The 21,125-nt window shown below is 42.6% G+C and overlaps 1 protein-coding gene across 2 annotated transcripts; it reads left to right on the top strand.

Moving 5' to 3' along the window:
* Positions 1-10,783: 10,783 nt before the first annotated feature.
* LOC109900087 (ras-related protein Rab-4A-like) lies at positions 10,784-18,847 on the top strand. Of its 2 annotated transcripts, none has more exons than XM_020495810.2 (8): positions 10,784-10,974; positions 11,501-11,581; positions 11,764-11,878; positions 12,309-12,371; positions 14,038-14,192; positions 15,073-15,168; positions 15,324-15,468; positions 16,645-18,847. In XM_020495810.2, exons 1-7 carry the CDS (start codon positions 10,959-10,961, stop codon positions 15,437-15,439), a joined length of 642 nt encoding a protein of 213 aa, XP_020351399.1. In that variant the 5' UTR covers positions 10,784-10,958; the 3' UTR covers positions 15,440-15,468; positions 16,645-18,847. The 2 variants fall into 2 exon arrangements, with proteins under 2 accessions (XP_020351399.1, XP_020351398.1); XM_020495809.2 differs by lacking the exon at positions 10,784-10,974 and adding an exon at positions 11,023-11,343.
* The last annotated feature ends 2,278 nt before the right edge of the window (positions 18,848-21,125 follow it).

Raw genomic sequence — 21,125 nt, 5'->3', positions numbered from 1 at the left:
AATTTCATGCATTTTTGAGACGAGGAGAGAGACTTTTTGGCTAACGCACATGCGGCGTGCAGTCTCTCCTGCATCTTACTGACATAATCCAACACATTTTTAGGGGCGCTACTTGGTGTAGGAGATAGGATATGCTCCTTCAAAACTTTAGCGGACCCAGGGGGTGTGTCCAAACACAAGGTCAGCAGGCCTGAACCCTAAGGACCCTGAACTCTCTTTTGAAGAACATATCAAGACCATTTCAAGGACAGCTTTTTTCCATCTACGTAACATTGCAAAAATCAGAAACTTTCTGTCCAAAAATGATGCAGAAAAATTAATCCATGCTTTTGTCACTTCTAGGTTAGACTACTGCAATGCTCTACTTTCCGGCTACCCGGATAAAGCACTAAATAAACTTTAGATAGTGCTAAATACGGCTGCTAGAATCCTGACTAGAACCAAAACAATTTATCATATTATTCCAGTGCTAGCCTCCCTACACTGGCTTCCTGTCAAGGCAAGGGCTGATTTCAAGGTTTTACTGCTAACCTACAAAGCATTACATGGGCTTGCTCCTACCTATCTCTCTGATTTGGTCATGCCGTACATACCTACACGTACGCTACGGTCACAAGACGCAGGCCTCCTAATTGTCCCTAGAATTTCTAAGCAAACAGCCAGAGGCAGGGCTTACTGGGGCTCTTTCATACCGTCCCTGGGAGGATCACTGATGTGATCTTCCTGTCTGGGTTGCCCCCCCCCCCTCTTTGTGGGCTATACTCGGCCTTGTCTCAGGATGGTAAGTTGGTGGTTGAAGATATCCTTCTAGTGGAGTGGGGGCTGTGCTTTGGCAAAGTGGGTGGGGTTATATCCTTCCTGTTTGGCCCTGTTTGGACGTGTCCTTGGATGGGGCCACAGTGTCTCCTGACCCCTCCTGTCGCAGCCTCCAGTATTTATGCTGCAGTAGTTTGTGTCGGGGGGCTAGGGTCAGTTTGTTATATCTGGAGTACTTCTCCTGTCCTATTCGGTGTCCTGTGTGAATTTAATTCTCTTTCTCTCTTTCTTTCTCTCTCTCGGAGGACCTGAGCCCTAGGAGCATGCCTCAGGACTACCTGACATGATGACTCCTTGCTGTCCCCAGTCCACCTGACCGTGCTGCTGCTACAGTTTCAACTGTTCTGCCTTATTATTATTGGACCATGCTGGTCATTTATGTACATTTGAACATCTTGGCCATGTTCTGTTATAATCTCCACCCGGCACAGCCAGAAGAGGACTGGCCATCCCACATAGCCTGGTTCCTCTCTAGGTTTCTTCCTAGGTTTTGGCCTTTCTAGGGAGTTTTTCCTAGCCACCGTGCTTCTACACCTGCATTGCTTGCTGTTTGGGGTTTTAGGCTGGGTTTCTGTACAGCACTTTGAGATATCAGCTGATGTACGAAGGGCTATATAAATACATTTGATTTGATTTGATTTAAGGACTCTTGTATTGTTTCCCTAATAGCAAATACGACAAAGGGCACCTCCTCATCCCAATCGGTACTGGTATCCATGCAATACTTGCGTAGCATCGCCTTTAGCGTCTGATGCCAGCGTTCGAGGGCCTCTTGACTCTCCGGATGATACGGACTGGAGACCTGATGGGAAATACACAGCGTCTTTAACACATTTGAGAACAGTTCACATAAAGTTGGTTCCCTGATCAGTTTGGATTACTACAGGGAGTCCAAACAGAGAAGAACTTCACTTGTGCCTTCACCACAGTCGTAGCCATTATAGTACGGAGAGGGATAGCCTCTGGGTATCGAGTAGCACTGCACATTATTGTTAGTAAGAACTGGTTACCTGACCTAGTTTTCTGAAACGGACCTACACAATCAATGATCACTCTACATAATCAATTATCACTCGTTCAAACGGTTCCCCCACCACAGGAATCGGGCAGAGCGGTGCACAAGGAACTGTTTGATTCGCTTTCCCAGTGAGTTGACATACATGTTCTAAAATTTGGACCACGTCAGACTTCAACCTGGCCAGAAAAAATGTCGAAGGACTCGGTTATAGGTCTTCATGATCCCCAAATGTCCTAACCACGCCTGGTCATGGGCGAGTGACAGCACTTGCTGTTGGAACGGCGTAGGAACAACCACTTGACTCCAGTCACTAACGGTGTCATGAGCTGCCCATTTACGCATCAAAACTCCTGCTTCTGTAAAGTAGGCGGTCTCCCTAGTTTTAGCTTCCTCAATGGAAATTACCAAAGCAAAACTTGCGAAGACCGGTGTCTCCCTTTTGACATTCAATCACCTTCTCGGGGGTAACAGACAAAATAATGTAATGTAATTGGGGCGCGATTTCGCTTTCCCCCGCCTTAGTTTAAGGGGGTAAAAACCATAGGCCTTGCAGAAAGAATACTCGGTACCTTGTCTTCTACCTCACCATTCTCAAAAATGGAACTAGACAAATCCACCACATCTCCCAGCTTGCGAGATTGTGCTCTCATTAACACACAAGCAGAAAAAACATTGGGAAATGCTTGAACCAATTTATCATCTGCAGTTTTGATTTCTGGGTTGTCTACTACTTCTAACACAGGAGTCACATTACCACCAGCGATATTGTTCCCCACTAGAAATGTGACTCCTCTTACTGGCAGTGTAGACACTCACCAACACGGAAACGTCCTGATACCAAGTCTGACTAAGTGGACCCAGTGTAATGGTACAGGTACGGTTTGTCTCTATACCCTGAAATATGACATGCGAGCCACAATACATTTCAGGAGACCAGGGTAAAGCGTCAGTAATGATTACTGACTGTGCTGCCCCAGTGTCTCGTAAGATCTGGATAGGCTTTTGATCAGCTTGTTCTCCAGTTAAGGAAACACAACCGGCAGAGATAAAAGTGAGCATAGACAGGATCCAGTTTCCTGTTTCGGGTTATTTTTCAAAACCAGGCAGTCCCCAATCACATGACCCTTTTGGTGACAGTAAAAATATTCACGGAATTCGTGCGACGGCTTAGGGTCGTTGGAGTAAAAGCGACCCGAACAAGGCACTGATGACGTAATCGTTCAGCCTTCAAAATGAGGCGCACCAAAGACAGTCTTGCGTGTCAAAGCATACTCATCTGCCAACACTGCTGCCTGGGCCAATGTTGACACTTGGTTCATTTAAATTAACTACAATTCTATCAAATCAAATTTTATTTGTCACATACACATGGTTAGCAGATGTTAATGCGAGTGTAGCGAAATGCTTGTGCTTCTAGTTCCGACAATGCAGTAATAACCAACAAGTAATCTAGCTAACAATTCCAAAACTACTACCTTATAGACACAAGTGTAAGGGGATAAAGAATATGTACATAAAGATATATGAATGAGTGATGGTACAGAGCGGCATAGGCAAGATACAGTAGATGGTATCGAGTACAGTATATACATATGAGATGAGTATGTAAAGTGGCATATTTAAAGTGGCTAGTGATACATGTATTACATAAAGATGCAGTAGATGATAGAGTACAGTATATACATATACATATGAGATGAATAATGTAGGGTATGTAAACATTATATTTGGTAGCATTGTTTAAAGTGGCTAGTGATATATTTTACATCATTTCCCATCAATTCCCATTATTAAAGTGGCTGGAGTTGAGTCAGTGTGTTGGCAGCAGCCAATGTTAGTGGTGGCTGTTTAACAGTCTGATGGCCTTGAGATAGAAGCTGTTTTTCAGTCTCTCTGTCCCAGCTTTGATGCACCTGTACTGACCTCGCCTTCTGGATGATAGCGGGGTGAACAGGCAGTGGCTCGGGTGGTTGTTGTCCTTGATGATCTTTATGGCCTTCCTGTGACATCGGGTGGTGTAGGTGTCCTGGAGGGCAGGTAGCTTGCCCCCGGTGATGCGTTGTGCAGACCTCACTACCCTCTGGAGAGCCTTACGGTTGTGGGTGGAGCAGTTGCCGTACCAGGCGTTGATACAGCCCGACGGGATGCTCTCGATTGTGCATCTGTAGAAGTTTGTGAGTGCTTTTGGTGACAAGCCAAATTTCTTCAGCCTCCTGAGGTTGAAGAGGAGCTGCTGCGCCTTCTTCACGATGCTGTCTGTGTGGGTGGACCAATTCAGTTTGTCTGCGATGTGTACGCCGAGGAACTTAAAACTTACTACCCTCTCCACTACTGTTCCATCGATGTGGATAGGGGGGGTGTTCCCTCTGCTGTTTCCTGAAGTCCACAATCATCTCCTTAGTTTTGTTGACGTTGAGTTTTGAGGTTATTTTCCTGACACCACACTCCGAGGGCCTTCACCTCCTCCCTGTAGGCCGTCTCGTCGTTGTTGGTAATCAAGCCTACCGCTGTTGTGTCGTCCGCAAACTTGATGATTGAGTTGGAGGCGTGCGTGGCCACGCAGTCGTGGGTGAACTGGGAGTACAGGAGAGGGCTCAGAACGCACCCTTGTGGGGCCCCAGTGTTGAGGATCAGCGGGGTGGAGATGTTGTTGCCTACCCTCACCACCTGGTGGCGGCCCGTCAGGAAGTCCAGTACCCAGTTGCTCAGGGCGGGGTCGAGATCAGGCAGGTTGTTTCTAAAATCCTCCAACAGCATCAACTCCTGAATATCAGCAAATGTGTTAGCTTTGCTGGCTGAACACCAGCGATTAAACAGAGACTCTTTGTCCCTTGTAAACTCAAAAGTACGATGAGAGGGTTTTTTGTGGTTACTGAAGCGCTGCATATAAGCTTCAGGCACCAACTCATAAGCCAGCAACACGGTTGTTTTTACTATATCATACTGTAAACTGTCTTCCAGGGAAAGAGCGGCTACTACTTCCTGGGCTTTCCCAGACAATTTACGTTGCAACAGGAGCGGCCAAACCTCGAGTGGCCAATGCAGCGCAGCGGCCACACGTTCAAATGTAGAGAAATAGGAATCAACTTCCGACTCCCGGAATTAAGGGACTAAAGCAATATTTTTTACTTACATCGAAGCGGGCTTGATGATGGGCAGGTTGTGGAGTCGCCCTGGAGCCAGCGTCTAGCTCCAGTTGTCGGATCCTAACCTCCTTGTCGGCTTCCATTAAAATTTTCCTAATTTCTAAATCAAACTCCATTTGTCTAACGCGCTCTTTATCTTTTTGCTCCATTTCCAAACGGGCAGCCTCACCTTTAGCCTATCGGTCCCGTCTGAACAACCCGAAGCAGAAGATAAAGGGTAGAATCGGGACAATGTAAAAGGGGTATGAGCAACCACTTTCTCCGTGGCGTGCGCTGACTTGGCATCGAAAGGTCTACCAGTCACCTCTCCTGAAGCCTCCCTCTCACCTTTCAATTAGAAAATTTGTTCTCACTAAACCCTCCCCGATTAGCACCAAAAGCTCAGACTTAAGGGCTTTCTCAGGGACGAAGAGTCCATAATGGTCAGCTATAGCGCAAAGGTCTACTTTACACAATCCCACCAACCGATCAACAGGGACGCTTCAATAAACTGGAAGACGGCTGAAGCAGCCATGGTACACAGCAGCCTATTAAACACACGCAAACAAAACAAGTCAGGCAAACTCACAGCCTACCATCACACCTCAATCATCAATCACAGGGAGCTCAGAGCAGCGGGATCCGGTGGGTTTAAAGATGCCATTGTGTTACCCTCACCTCTTGGAAGAGGGAACGCAACACCCTGCTACAACTCAACTCCCCATAGAGTGAAAGAGGTATGTGATTGTAGGTGCGGGTAAGGATGACAGAGGCAGAGAATATTGCCATTAACAGAGGATTTATTTCCATAAGGTAAATGTGGGGAAAAGGGTCTGGACGGAACCAAAGCAAAGAAAGTAAAAAAAAAAAAGTCCTCTCTCCTACTTTACCTGCCTACCCACTACTTACCTATTCTTAACGCCACGTATATCCGCAGGCCTCTTGCCTAAACACTTCCAAGGTTTCTTCCCCTTCACCCCAGGGAACAAATTAAACAGAATAAGTCACCAAACTCAGTGAACAATTTGAATAAACCAAAAACACTAGGTACTATAGCGAACACATACCTCTGCTGGATCGGCTACAAAATACTTTTCAGCAAATTTACCAGACCAACAACCGGCACAGCACATACAAAGAAGCTCTACTAACAAAGGAACACTGGCTTTTCAAGCTGCAGAAGGAGTTGGTAATTGCAGACAGCTGTATCCCCTGGCGAGAGGGTGGGGTCAGAGCACCAATCTGCAACAGGGCCGACCAATCAGCTGCTTGGAATCCAGGAAGCCATCCTGAAACACACACACACAAACACATTCAAACCCAAAACAGCACAGAAACTGGGGAACGTAACAATATATAATGCTGGATTAAATAATGATGTAGTAATAACTGCTTACTCACTTCTCTACACTGATCTCCACAGTGACCTGCTCAAAGGGTTCCAGGACTCTGCACACCTCCTCCACCACCTCCCATTCCTCTTGGGTTAGAGCATCAACAGCTGTATTGACAATTGTCAGGGTAGAGATGATGGCATCCTTTTACTCAAGAAACCACTTCAACATATAAAATGTTGAATTCCACCTTGTTTAGGCCTCAGCTCAGGCAGCTACCCCATCTGTCGTTGTGTAGACTTTAGTTTTTCAGCACTTACTGTGTTCCTGTGGAAGTATTCCACAGCTGCTTTCACTTTGTCCACAGTGGGCTTCATCACCTTCAAAGCATTTCTTACAATCAGGTTGATTGTGTGGGTAAGACAAGGATGATGGGTCCATTTAAACATTTTCATGGCTTTGGTTATGGTAGCTGCTTTGTTGCTAACACAACAGACCACTTTTCCATCTACTTGCAATTCTCTGGCCACTCTCAACAGTTCCTCTGCCATGTTCTCTGACGTGTGTCTGTCGCTGAACTCAAAGCAGTCCAGAAGACAGCTAGACATCGAAAAATCTTCAATTAAGTGACATGTAACTGACATGTAAGAAGTGGTTACCCTTGATGTCTAGCAGTCAGTGGTGGGGCAAACTGCAGTAGTTTTTTGGATTCTTTCCCGCACTGAAGCCTGTGTGCTCTCGTACAGTTGTGGAATAAGTGATTTTGAAAGGGTTTTCCTGCTTGGAATTGTGTACATTGAATTTAGACTATTGCTATAATTTCTAAAACCTCTCTCCTCCATGATCGAAAATGTCTCGAAATCGGTGGCAATCATTTTAGCCAATGCAATATCAATTTGGCCTTGTTTTGCTACAGACATAGATATTGGCATAAACTGGTCCATAGAAGACTGTGTTGCTGTGGGTCGTAGAGTAGGTCTACTTGACTGAGTGGATACATCTCCACATGTGGAGGTGCTGGCTCCACCAGTATCACTAGCAGGCCTGCTAGTTTCTCGAAGCTTCGCTACAGTTAGCTTCACAGTTGGGTGCACAGTTCGCATATGCCGGTGTAAGTTGTGCGTAGAACCGTCTTTAGATGAGATTTTGTTTTGGCAAATTCTACACTGTGCTCTAACATTGTCTACATTATTAAAATGCATCCAAGTGCTACAGTGCTTCCGACTCATTTTCCAGTTGTTGTTTTCACAGCTGTCCTTCCTCTCTCTCCTCGGCTGCTAAGTGTGACTGTGAGTGAGAAGACTCGGCCCTCCCTCACCTCACATATCTTGGGTTCATTGGTTGACACTGCGTGTCTGATTGACAGGGACAACAGGTGAGGCTGTTAGTCTGAGCAGACAGTCAGAACGAATGTGTGCGCCTGAGCATTTAGGCCTATATTATTACATTTATTTTTTCGTTCTTTGAATTAGTTAATTCTATTAATTTAAATCTTTTGATTATTCATATCTTAATTTGTTACATTTTTTTTATAAATAGATTAGGCTCTTCCGATATGCGAGCCGGCTCCCAACGTTTACCTACAAGAGCCGGCTCTTAGAGCCGACTCGTTCGCGAACTACCCATCAGTACAGCAGACTTTATTTATTCTTCAATGCGCTTCCCTTTGACGTTCAGTGTCGCTGGACTATTATTGCCCTGCCAGAAGTATTTGGGTTGACATTTTCGTTAAAGGGAGGTTGCTTGCAAGTTTATTGTGTGTTGTTATTTGAACTGTATTGACATGTGGCCGAGGAGATTTTGGACACTTTAAGGCCTTTGTTTTGTCTATGAATACCCACACACACACCCATTCATACCCTCTGCACTCCACTGGGAGGTAATACAGATTATTGCAAATCCTCAATTGTTGTTTACTGGGTTCATTCTTGTCAATTGTTTCTATGAAGTTTCCATTAAATTGCTTTGCCATTATTATTGTATGAAGTATTATTGGTGGGGTTACCCCTGTGCTGTGATGTGTGTTTTCTATATGGTGTCTTTTCTCTCTACTGGCTATCTGGCAAACAGACTACAGTCTAGGCAGTCTCTTCTGCTGATGTGTGTGTGTGTGTCTGGTAGTGGTGCTCTATCCTAATCTTTTCCTTTCGGCAGGGTTAATACCTGCATGGCGCCTGAACAAAGTCTTTATTTCAGCTTTTATTTCTTTCATCACATTCCCAGTGGTCAGAAGTTTACATACACTCAATTAATATTTGTTAGCATTGCTTTTAAATTGTTTAACTTGGGTCAAACATTTTGGGTAGCCTTCCACAAGCTTCCCACAATAGGTTGGGTGAATTTTGGCCCATTCCTCCTGACAGAGCTGGTGTAACTGAGTCAGGTTTGCAGGCCTCCTTACTCGCACACGCTTTTTCAGTTAAGCCCAAAAATGTTCTATAAGATTGAGGTCAGGGCTTTGTGATGGCCACTCCAATACCTTGACGTTGTTGTCCTTAAGCCATTTTGCCACAACTTTGGAAGTATGCTTGGGGTCATTGTCCATTTGGAAGACCCATTTGCAACCCAGCTTTAACTTCCTGACTGATGTCTTGGGATGTTGCTTCAATATATCCACATAATGTTCCTGCCTCATGATGCCATCTATTTTGTGAAGTACACCAGACACTCCTGCAGCAAAGCACCCCCACAACATGATGCTGCCACCCCCGTCACAGTTGGGCTGGTGTTCTTCGGCTTGCAAGCCTCCCCCTTTTTCCTCCAAACATAACAATGGTAATTATGGCCAAACAGTTCTATTTTTGTTTCATCAGACCAGAGGACATTTCTCCAAAAAGTACGCTCTTTGTACCCATGTGCAGTTGCAAACCGTAGTCTGGCTTTTGTATGGCGGTTTTGGAGCAGTGGCTTCTTTCTTGCTGAGCAGCCTTTCAGGTTATGTCGATATAGCACTCGTTTTACTATGGATACAGATACTTTTGTACCCGTTTCCTCCAGCATCTTCACAAGGTGCTGAACGCCTCTCCTTCCTGAGCGGTAATGATGGCTGCTTGGTCCCATGGTGTTTATACGTGCGTACTATTGTTTGTACAGATGAATGTGGTACCTTCAGGCGTTTGGAAATTGCTCCCAAGGATGAACCAGGCTTGTGGAGGTCTACAATTATTTTTAACTGAGGTCTTGGCTGATTTCTTTTAATTTCCCCATGATGTCAAGCAAAGAGGCACTGAGTTTGAAGATAGGCCTTGAAATACATCCACAGGTACACCTCCAATTGACTCAAATTATTTCAATTAGCCTATCAGAAGCTTCTAAAGCCATGACATCATTTTCTGGATTTTTCCAAGCTGCTTGAAGGCACAGTCAACTTAGTGTATGGTAACTTCCGACTTCAACTGTACCCCTATAGACTATATATACCACTGAAGACTGAACTTCTCCTACTTATATGTATTCTTTGCATATATTATCTATAGATGGTTTACTATAGTTTTCTGCATCGTATTGGCAGCCTACTTGTTTTTATTTTGTAGACAATATCAATTTTATTCTTAGGCAAACATTATGCCTAGGTCTATACAGAAGCTCATGTACAATCTGATTCAATCATACATGAACCATTAGATAGGTATAACTTGTGAAGTAATATTTATGTAATTGCCTTTGCATTTCACCTTCAATGTACATGTTCTTTACTCTGTAGGAATAGGGCAAACCATACAAGAAAATGACCTATAAACAAACAACCTGTTCTGCAGTATAAACTGTGTGGCACCGAGCCCTGAATGCTGATTGGCTAACAGCCGTGGTATATTAGACCACAAACAACCTGTTCTACAGTATAACATGTTTACCACCAAGCTTCTCTTCTTATGAGAAGCTGCAAGCAGCAGGTTCTTGGTGTACTGATCAATCTTAATAGCTATCCTTTATTATAGATAGGCTGAACTAGACATCTAACTATAACATAGACCGGGACTTGACAAGCTAAATATCTAAGTTCATTATATATTTAGGTCTAGGCCAACTAAATCAAACCAATCATACCAACTAGACATCTAACTTGTCTTTAGTGTATCAGCATATAGACCAACATACTTGGCCTCCAGCCCTAGATCCAGACCAACTAGACTTAAGATCTGTTTGTGCCATCATTCCGATGCTTTGTCACTCATTGTCATGCCAAACATGTGTGGCTTGACAATGATAGCAGATCTGAGACCAGGCTAGCTCTAATCAAGACAAAATGCTAACAACATGTCTAGCTAGACAATAGATCTAAAACCAACAGTAATAGTTTAATAAAGCACACACATTTTCTGAATAAAATGTACCTATTCCAGTTTAAAATATAGATCTGGGTGTTAGAAATAGAAGTAATACAAAAGTAGCCTAATCCGATTCCTCTAAAATAGTAATACATTAAGTTAAATGTCTTTCAAAATAACTGTAGTTGCTATAATATATAGATATTTTTATGTTGATTGATGCTACTTTTATTTTGAAAAGGCGTTCTACGGGAAGTGAGAGTGAAAATCCAGTAGGATTCACGGATATCATTAGGGATTTTCCTTCAATTATTATTTTTATTTCGTAGCTGCTTTGCCTCAAGAAAAACAAGTGGACATAACTATTTTAACTAGATAACAAAACACAACCCTGGCCATGTCTGAGACATACGGTAGGAAATCTTCACTAGTACAGTAAGGTCGCATTACAATAGATATCCAGAGGCGACGATGGAGCAGGTGTAACGTCATGGCTATGTCTCTATCAAAACAAATAGCCTATGCTAGCTAGCTAACGTTAGCGTTTCCTGTTTACTCGTTGATGGGGGTATAGCTTTAGCTAGATAGCTTGCATCTCTGTCAAATGTCATCATTAACTAATTGGTTTCTTATCTAGACAATCCTCTACATTTCAGAGAGTGACAGTAGCTAACGTTAATAAACTAACGTTAAATGTCGGCGAAAAAGTAGCTAGCTATACATGAAGCAAAAAGAATGCGTTAGTTCAGCTAACGTAAATTGTAGCAAGCTGACTAAGCCAGGTGCTGTGCTGCTGGATGATTGGCATTGCAAATGCGTTGTTTGTGTACACATGTTAACTAGCTAGCTATCCAACTAGCCTAATGAATATGCATGATCTAATGATTACAATGAATATGAAAAATGAATAAAAAATGAAGTTTGTTTTCCCTCTTCTAGACTTCCTGTTCAAATTCCTAGTGATTGGGAATGCCGGAACTGGAAAATCATGTCTTCTTCACCAGTTTATTGAGAAGAGATGTAAGTCCTGTCCAATGCCTGGATTGTACTGACATGTTCTTCCTATCTAGCTAGCGTTAACATGTATTTTAGGTACAAGCTACACTTTAAGGTTAAAAGAGCTTTGAATCAATAAATATGTTGTGATCAAATTATGTGTGTTGTGCTATTATTAACATTAAACAATTTAATTTAAATCACAGTCAAAGACGATTCGAATCACACCATTGGAGTGGAGTTTGGCTCAAAGATAATCAACGTGGGGAACAAATATGTCAAACTCCAAATCTGGGACACTGCAGGACAAGAGAGATTCAGGTATGATACAAGACAGCATTTCACATACCTACTCATACTGTGGAAGGGCATCAGACATTTTATTCAAACCAGATTGGACCGTTTCATCTCCAGCTGACCATTAGAGAACTATTGCCAGATCCTTAGAACAGTAATGGAATAAATAATGGCCGATATGGCCATTATTTATTTTAGCACTGCTAAAATGCTGATGTCGGGGAGTTACTAATGTGGAGTGCAGCTAAAATGCTGAAGCACTACTACTGAGCACCATGTAGGATTTTGTTTTGTGACTTGGATGGCACCTGATCATCTTCGGAGTATAGAATACGACATTTGGAGTAGGAGATGGATAATGTCAATTTAATAAATGCAGTTCTGATGTGTAAAATGTCCCAGTTGGTACAAGGATGTATTTGAAAGTGATGTTACAATTGCTATTCTCTCCCAGATCTGTGACGCGAAGTTACTACAGAGGCGCTGCAGGAGCGCTGCTTGTGTATGACATCACCAGGTAAGAGGAGAAATAATACATGCTTTATTATGGGTTACCTTCAAGGAGTATACTGTTTTGGAGCTGTCATCCATCTTTGTGAATAAAGAACAAATGTTTCTAAAAAGACATTGAATTTAGTACATAAGCATGACTCATAAATATTGAATTTAGTACATGAGCATGACTCTAGGGGACCTAAACTCAGCTAAAAAGAAACATCCTCTCACTGTCAACTGCGTTTATTTTCAGCAAATTTCATTTGTATGAACATAACAAGATTCAACAACTGAGACATAAACTGAACAAGTTCCACAGACATGTGACTAAAATAAATTGAATAATGTGTCCCTGAACAAAGGGGGGGTCAAAATCAAAAGTAACAGTCAGTATCTGGTGTGCCACCAGCTGCATTAAGTACTGCAGTGCATCTCCTCCTCGTGGACTGCACCCGATTTGTCAGTTCTTGCTGTGAGATGTTACCCCACTCTTCTACCAAGGCACCTACAAGTTCCCAGACTTTTCTAGGGGGAAATGGCCCAAGTCCTCACCCTCCGATCCAACAGGTTCCAGACGTGCTCAATGGGGTTGAGATCCGGGCTCTTCGCTGGCCATGGCAGAACACTGACATTCCTGTCTTGCAGGAAATCCCGCACAGAACGAGCAGTATGGCTGGTGGCATTGTCATGCTGAAGGGTCATGTCAGGATGAGCCTGCAGGAAGGGTACCACATGGGGGGGGGAGGATGTCTTCCCTGTAACGCACAGCGTTGAGATTAGCCTGCAATGACAACAAGCTCAGTCTGATAATGCTGTGTCACACCGCCCCAGAACATGACGGACCCTCCACTTCCAACTCAATCCAGTGAAGAGCACTTTTTGCCAGTCCTGTCTGGTCCAGCGACAGTGGGTTTGTGCCTATAGGCGACCGTTGTTGCCGCTGATGTCTGGTGAGGACCTGCCTTACAACCGGCCTATAAGCCCTCAATCCAGCCTCGCTCAGCCTATTGAGGACAGTCTGAGCACTGATGGAGGGATTGTGCGTTCCTGGTGTTGCCATCCTGTACCTGTCCTGCAGGTGTGATATTCGGATGTACCGATCCTGTGCAGGTGTTGTTACACGTGGTCTGCCACTGCGAGGATGATCAGCTGTCCGTCTTGTCTCTCTGTAGCGCTGTCTTAGGCGTCTCATAGTACGGACAATGCAATATATTGCCCTGGCCACATCTGCAGTCCTCAGGGACTCTGGGCATCTTTCTTCTGGTGTTTTTCAGAGTAGGTAGAAAGGCCTCTTTAGTGTCCTATGTTTTCATACCTGTGACTTTAATTGCCTACCGTCTGTAAGCTGTTAGTGTCTTAACGACCGTTCCACAGGTCATTAATTGTTAATGGTTCAAGCATGGGAAACCGTGTTTAAACCCTTTACAATGAAGATCTGTGAAGTTATTTTGATTTTTACGAATTATCTTTGAAAGATCAGGTCCTGAAAAAGGGACGTTTATTTTTTTTCTGAGTTTAGATATATGACTCATTGTTAGCACATTGGCTCCTGTCATCTTTTTTGGGAAAACGCCGCTCTAACCTTTCTAAAGTCAAATTTGATTCATTTAAACAGAACCATCTCATCTGTGTCTTCACTGCTCTCGTCCTCTCAATCTATTTTATCTATCTGACCTCATCGTCCTCAGCCGGGAAACCTACAACGCCCTGACTAACTGGCTGACAGACGCCAGGATGCTGGCCAGCCAAAACATTGTCATCATCCTGTGTGGTAACAAGAAGGACTTGGATGCAGACAGGGAGGTCACCTTCCTGGAGGCGTCTCGCTTTGCTCAGGAAAATGGTGCGTTTTAGTATGAATGATGATCCCTCTTAACACTGAAATCCAACGGCTGTATGTATCAAGGGTCTGACTGGGAGTGCTGATTTAGGAGCAGGTCTTCTCTGTCATTTTATTCATTGTGTTCAAGAAAGCTAAGCTGATCCTAGATCAGCACTCCTCTAAAACGCTTGTTACTTATCACCCCAAAAAAGTAGCTCCTACCCTCTAGACACTGCTGTAGACCTGAACATCTTGGAATTCCACAGACACCAAGGTGAAGCGATTACCATAATTTGAGTGTTTTCCATGCCCCACTAGAGGTCACTGTAGGACATCACTGTGTGAACTAGTGCACACAGAACCTTGGCAGTTTCATGTCCTCCACAGCTAAATGCTGATTTAGGGCTCTATTCAATCCGTATCACAGAAGTTCAGTGTTGCAGCGTGATTGAAATTTAAAGGCATTATCAGTGACTGTAATCATGGTAAACACTGCTTATGTCCGCTCCAGGTAGAGTCACTTTAACTCTGCCTACATGTACATATTACCTCGACTAACCGGTGCCCCCGCACATTGGCTCTATACCCGTATCCCCTGTATATAGCCTCGCTATTGTTGATTTACTGCTGCTCTTTAATTATTTGTTACTTACATTTTTAATTTTTTTACTCATCTAGTTTTTACTCAACACTTATTTTTCTTAACTGCATTGTTGGTTAAGGGCTTGTAAGTAAGCATTTCACTGTATTTGGAGCACATGACAAATAACATTTGATTTGATTTGAATCCATTGTGCATTCTGTATCACTTCAGCTTTACTTATTGAATAGAGCACTGGGTTTCATATCCATCAAGGATAGTCAATGTTAATATTGTGTCCCGCTGTCTTGTCTGTTTCAGAGCTGATGTTTCTGGAGACCAGTGCTCTGACAGGGGAGAACGTGGAGGAGGCCTTTGTGCAGTGTGCTAGGAAAATTCTCAACAAGATAGAGTCGGGTATCTCTCGGCTATCAGTGTCTTCTCACCTTAACCAACAGCAATGAAAGCATAGTTTACCAGCTGAACTGTTTCAGCTCAGGGAATTTATTTCAACCTTCCTCTCTCTCTCTCTCTCTCTTTGAATCTCTCTCTGTCTCTCTCTTCTCTTCCAGGAGAGTTGGACCCGGAGCGGATGGGATCAGGGATCCAGTACGGAGACGCGGCGCTGCGACAGCTGCGCTCCCCTCGCAGGGGACAGGCCGAGAGTGCCCAGGAATGTGGCTGTTAGTGAACAAGCTCAGTGTGCCCAGATCCAAGGTGAGAGACTGCTGCCTACTGCAAAGGATTCTGGTCTGGGACTTGTCCTGGCGTTATCACACTAGTAACTCAATTAATAGCTCAGTTTAGTGACATCCAAACTGCCGCCTCTCAAAATAGCAGGCACAGATAAAGTTGTAATCGTAGATGTTGCTTTTCACATGTTATATAAGAGGCCATTCAAAAGTCTTCTCAATTTCACAGTTGAGGCTGTTTCATTGCATGGGGCATTTTGAGATGCAAATCCATGAGCTTTAAAGATTTGTCCATAATTCACCAAATGCTGAAAGACTGCTAGTTTCATCTCCATTATTGTTGTCAGTTTCATCTGTTAATTCAAGCTCATCACATGCCCCCTCGGAGATGGGTTCGAGCCCTTAACTACTTCATGAACCCCTCTCTATATCTGTCCGTACATTAAAATGGGGATCAGTACTCAAATCAAATAAAACATCGCCAGAATGCTGATCCATGTTCTTCCCAAATGGTTACCCTGAATAGTTTGCAATGTTTTATTTTCTGTTGCTCCAAGGTGATCTCTGAAACTACTTCAGGGCTAAGTGTATGTCTGTATCCCAAATGTAACTCCCTAAGTCTAGAGCCTCTTTATGGTACTGTGTCTCCTCCTGTGGTAATGGGGGGGGAGGGGGAGTTGGATTGAGGCCAGGGGGCTGTTTTTAGGTATCTCACAGAGGGAGGAGCCATCTATCTATTTCGGTCCTCCAGCTCCCAAGTGGCTAATGTGTCGGTGATACAGAACCATAGCCATCCAAACCGACTCCACCTCTTTTGGTAGAGGGGAGGGTAAAGGTCATGAGAATGACGAGCCTCCCTACTAAGAAGCTGTCTGTATGCGGCTCCACACAACTGGGGTCGATACAGTGTTCCCTCTGGGCAGATATATATTTAACCCGAGATTCTCCTGACTCCTGTTGGGTAAAGGGTCTCTGAAGTGCCTTATTTGGGTGTTGTAGTATTTCACAAAAAATGCCAGGCATAAATAGAGGGGTACAGTGTCTGCAGACAGTATTGCCAGCCCGCAGTTGTAACTCTGTTAATTGCACATTGACACAGATGTGTATCGGCTAAAGGGGCTAATAAAGGGGCTACAAGATCCCTACTCACCTGTGTGCCTGGGTGTGTATTGGATTCAAAGCTCTCTGTCCTTGTTTCCAGGCAGGTTGGTGAAGACTCAGATGACTGATGTAGGGAACATGATACATCGTGGCGGAGCAACTCTTCCCAGACCTTTTTCTAACTTCCCAACTTCCGGATGTTCCATCAGTGATCCATAGAGAGTCCTGGATTTTTGGCCCCAATCTGGAATGCTGAGCTTGTTCCTGGACCCCTCAGACACAGGCAGAGATGCCCCTGTTCCAATCTCCTCTAAGAGTGGACCAAGCCCTTCAATCATCTAGGCTGTATTCGTAATGCGTCTTTAAGTCGGAGTGCTGATATTATTTATTTTTCCTCTTAGATCATAATGAATAAGACAACATGGACAAGGGGACCTGATCCTCGATCAGCACACTTAATCAGAGACACTAAATGATTACGGGCCCTGGAATTTTACTTACACCCCTGTACTGCTGCCCTATCCCTACCCACAGCATCTTGCATTATGTACAGCACTATCTGTATAAAGAATATATCATCTAAGTACCTCAAAGCATGTTTTATGGACTGAATATCACAGTATTTCATTATTAACTGAATAATAATCTATCAATTATGACATCACATTTTCCTTTGTCATGTTACGGTGAGAATTATCAATCAGCACTGTCTCATATGCCTGCTGGTTTCATCAACCTGTTGTTTGTCATGTTACAGTGAGAATTATCAATCAGCACTGTCTCATGCCTGCTGGTTGCATCGACCTGTTGTTTGGTCATGTTACGGTGAGAATTATCAATCAGCACTGTCTCATGCCTGCTGGTTGCATCGACCTGTTGTTTGTCATGTTACAGTGAGAATTGTCAGTCGGCACTGTCTCACGCCTGCTGGTTGCATCGACCTGTTGTTTGTCATGTTACGGTGAGAATTGTCAGTCGGCACTGTCTCACGCCTGCTGGTGTCATCGACCTGTTTGTCATGTTACGGTGAGAATTGTCAGTCGGCACTGTCTCACGCCTGCTGGTGTCATCGACCTGTTTGTCATGTTACGGTGAGAATTGTCAGTCGGCACTGTCTCACGCCTGCTGGTGTCATCGACCTGTTGTTTGTCATGTTACGGTGAGAATTGTCAGTCGGCACTGTCTCACGCCTGCTGGTGTCATCGACCTGTTGTTTGTCATGTTACGGTGAGAATTGTCAGTCGGCACTGTCTCATGCCTGCTGGTGTCATCGACCTGTTGTTTGTCATGTTACGGTGAGAATTGTCAGTCGGCACTGTCTCACACCTGCTGGTGTCATCGACCTGTTTGTCATGTTACGGTGAGAATTGTCAGTCGGCACTGTCTCACGCCTGCTGGTGTCATCGACCTGTTGTTTGTCATGTTACGGTGAGAATTGTCAGTCGGCACTGTCTCACGCCTGCTGGTTGCATCGACCCGTTTGTCATGTTCTTTGTGTTGATATTATTAGTTGTTTTCCCTAATTGTTATGACTCATGCTTTTAAAAATGTATTCTCAATAATATAGCTACTCTTTTTTTTAAAATAAAGTATAACTAAATTGTGATAAGGTGATTCCTCTTACTTTATTACGTGTGTCTGTAATATCCATTTCGAATACTTGGTAACACTAAAAATGAAGTTGATGTTCTACTTGTAATAAAACTGTAATTACTATAGTAAGTCTACCTGTGTAACACTAATTACTATAGTAATATTCTACCTGTATAATAACACTTCCTATAGTAATATTCTACCTGTATAATAACACTTCCTATAGTAATATTCTACCTGTATAATAACACTTCCTATAGTAATATTCTACCTGTGTAATAACACTTACTGTAGTAATATTCTACCTGTGTAATAACACTTACTGTAGTAATATTCTACCTGTATAATAACACTTCCTATAGTAATATTCTACCTGTGTAATAACACTTCCTATAGTAATATTCTACCTGTGTAATAACACTTACTGTAGTAATATTCTACCTGTGTAATAACACTTCCTGTAGTAATATTCTACCTGTGTAATAACACTTCCTATAGTAATATTCTACCTGTGTAATAACACTTCCTATAGTAATATTCTACCTGTGTAACACTAATTACTATAGTAATATTCTACCTGTGTAATAACACTTACTGTAGTAATATTCTACCTGTATAATAACACTTCCTATAGTAATATTCTACCTGTGTAATAACACTTACTGTAGTAATATTCTACCGGTGTAATAACACTTCCTATAGTAATATTCTACCTGTGTAATAACACTTACTGTAGTAATATTCTACCTGTGTAATAACACTTCCTATAGTAATATTCTACCTGTGTAATAACACTTCCTATAGTAATATTCTACCTGTGTAATAACACTTCCTATAGTAATATTCTACCTGTGTAATAACACTTACTGTAGTAACATTCTACCTGTATAATAACACTTCCTATAGTAATATTCTACCTGTGTAATAACACTTACTGTAGTAATATTCTAGCTGTGCAAAAACAACAAATACTATAACATTCTACCTGTGTAATAACACTTACTAGTAATAGTAATGAATTACAGGTAGAATGTTATTGTAAGTCTACCTGTGTAGATCATCAAGGACAACAACCACCCGATCCATTGCCTGTTCACCCCGCTATCATCCAGAAGGCGAGGTCAGTACAGGTGCATCAAAGCTGGGACCGAGAGACTGAAAAACAGCTTCTATCTCAAGGCCAGTAGACTGTTAAACAGCCATCACTAGCATTGAGTGGCTGCTGCCAACATACTGACTCAACTTTAGCCATTTTAATAATGGAAAAATTGGATGTAATAAATGTTTCAATTGTCACTTTAAACAATACCACTTTATATAATGTTTACATACCCTACATTACTCATCTCATATGTATATATTGTACTCTATACCATCTACTGCATCTTGCCTATGCCGTTCGGCCATCGCTCATCCATATATTCTTATTTCCATTCCTTTACACTTGTGTGTGTATAAGGTAGTTGTGAAATTGTTATGATTACTTGTTAAGTATTACTGTATGGTCGGAACTAGAAGCACAAGCATTTCACTACACTCGCATTAACATCTGCTAACCATGAGTATGTGACCAATAAAATTTGATTTGATTTAATAAAACTATAGTAATAGTCTAATTAGTAATATCTGTGTAATCATATAGTTATGGAGTTGTGCATGTTTTGTTATAAAATAGGTGGATAAGCTGGCTCACAGACAGGAAGCTAATGCACGGTGATCTACATACCTTTTGACACCTTGCACCAAAGTTAATATTGACGCCAGTCATTTCATTCAATTACCTTTTTCCCAATGCAGATCGGGACTTTTCAGTTCCCTGTTAGAAATGGCAGTCTCCAGAATGTCATTCCTCTGCTTAGATTGACCGTTTGCTGGAGCAAGATCGCGATATATTAATATGGTTCCCGAGACATGTAACACTTCTCCAGGCTCGACGTGACTGCAGAAATGACAATCTGCAATGCCACCATTGAGTTGAGATGACTGACAGTAAATCCACCCCCAGGGTAGGACCGATCTACTACAGTTTTTTGAAGATGATGACGTTCATCATGAGAGAAGGCACTGACAGTTACAGTACAGGAAATGCACATCACTACTACATGATGGTATGTCCTCTCCCCACCTTCCCTCTTGTCCCCTTAATGTAACATATGAGCATAGTAATGGATGGCATTGTCCATATTTTTGTTAATTGACATTCCAACATTAGATATAATTTGAGGCATATTTGTGGTTGTGCTGACGAATTGTTGAGTATCCAGGTGAAATATACCTTTCAATCTCATTACTGTAATAAATATTTTCTGGTGGATGTTTTCCAAGTCACACATTTCAGTAAAAAAAAGTAGTTTATTCATTATTTTAAGCATAGCACACAATATCAAAATGCAATCTGATATCAGTATCAGTACCATTAAATGTGTAAAAGCGTAAACATTTAAGTTTGAACATACAAAATAACACTTAAACAAGAAAATAGTGGTGAGATTTTGAATCTGTTGGAGCTGGACATGAGCTCCCTCCTTACAGGTTGTCTGTGATCTAGACTCACTAGTCCTACTGGCTTTATTCCAAGTAATGTAGCCTCACATAAACATATTCACTTCAGCACCGACAGGTCATTATACTGACAGGAAGATGTCCAAAAGCTTTGAGTAAATCAAGACCTCCATGTAATGGCTACAGCAAATTCTATTGTTCTATACTTCACAACATGGACATTTTGTGTACTGCAGCTTACTCACACAGATATCAGTGAATCAATTGTTATCCGGTGCTGGTAGATGATTACATTTCATGCATCCTGTGGTTATGATCACTGTAATCGAAAGCATTGACCCTGTTGTAGTTATTTACAACTTATTGCATCTATTTATTGCACATGATTTAATCCAAATGAGTTCTAAACGTTGTCTTATGGTCTTTTACAATAAAACCTGTGGTGTTAAAACATAATACTGACAAATAAAATGAATATATGACAAC

This window comes from Oncorhynchus kisutch, linkage group LG11 (genome assembly GCF_002021735.2).
Source record: "Oncorhynchus kisutch isolate 150728-3 linkage group LG11, Okis_V2, whole genome shotgun sequence".
NCBI lineage: Eukaryota > Metazoa > Chordata > Actinopteri > Salmoniformes > Salmonidae > Oncorhynchus > Oncorhynchus kisutch.
The sequence above is the reverse complement of the archived record's forward strand: the minus strand, read 5'-3'. Positions and strand labels throughout refer to the sequence as shown.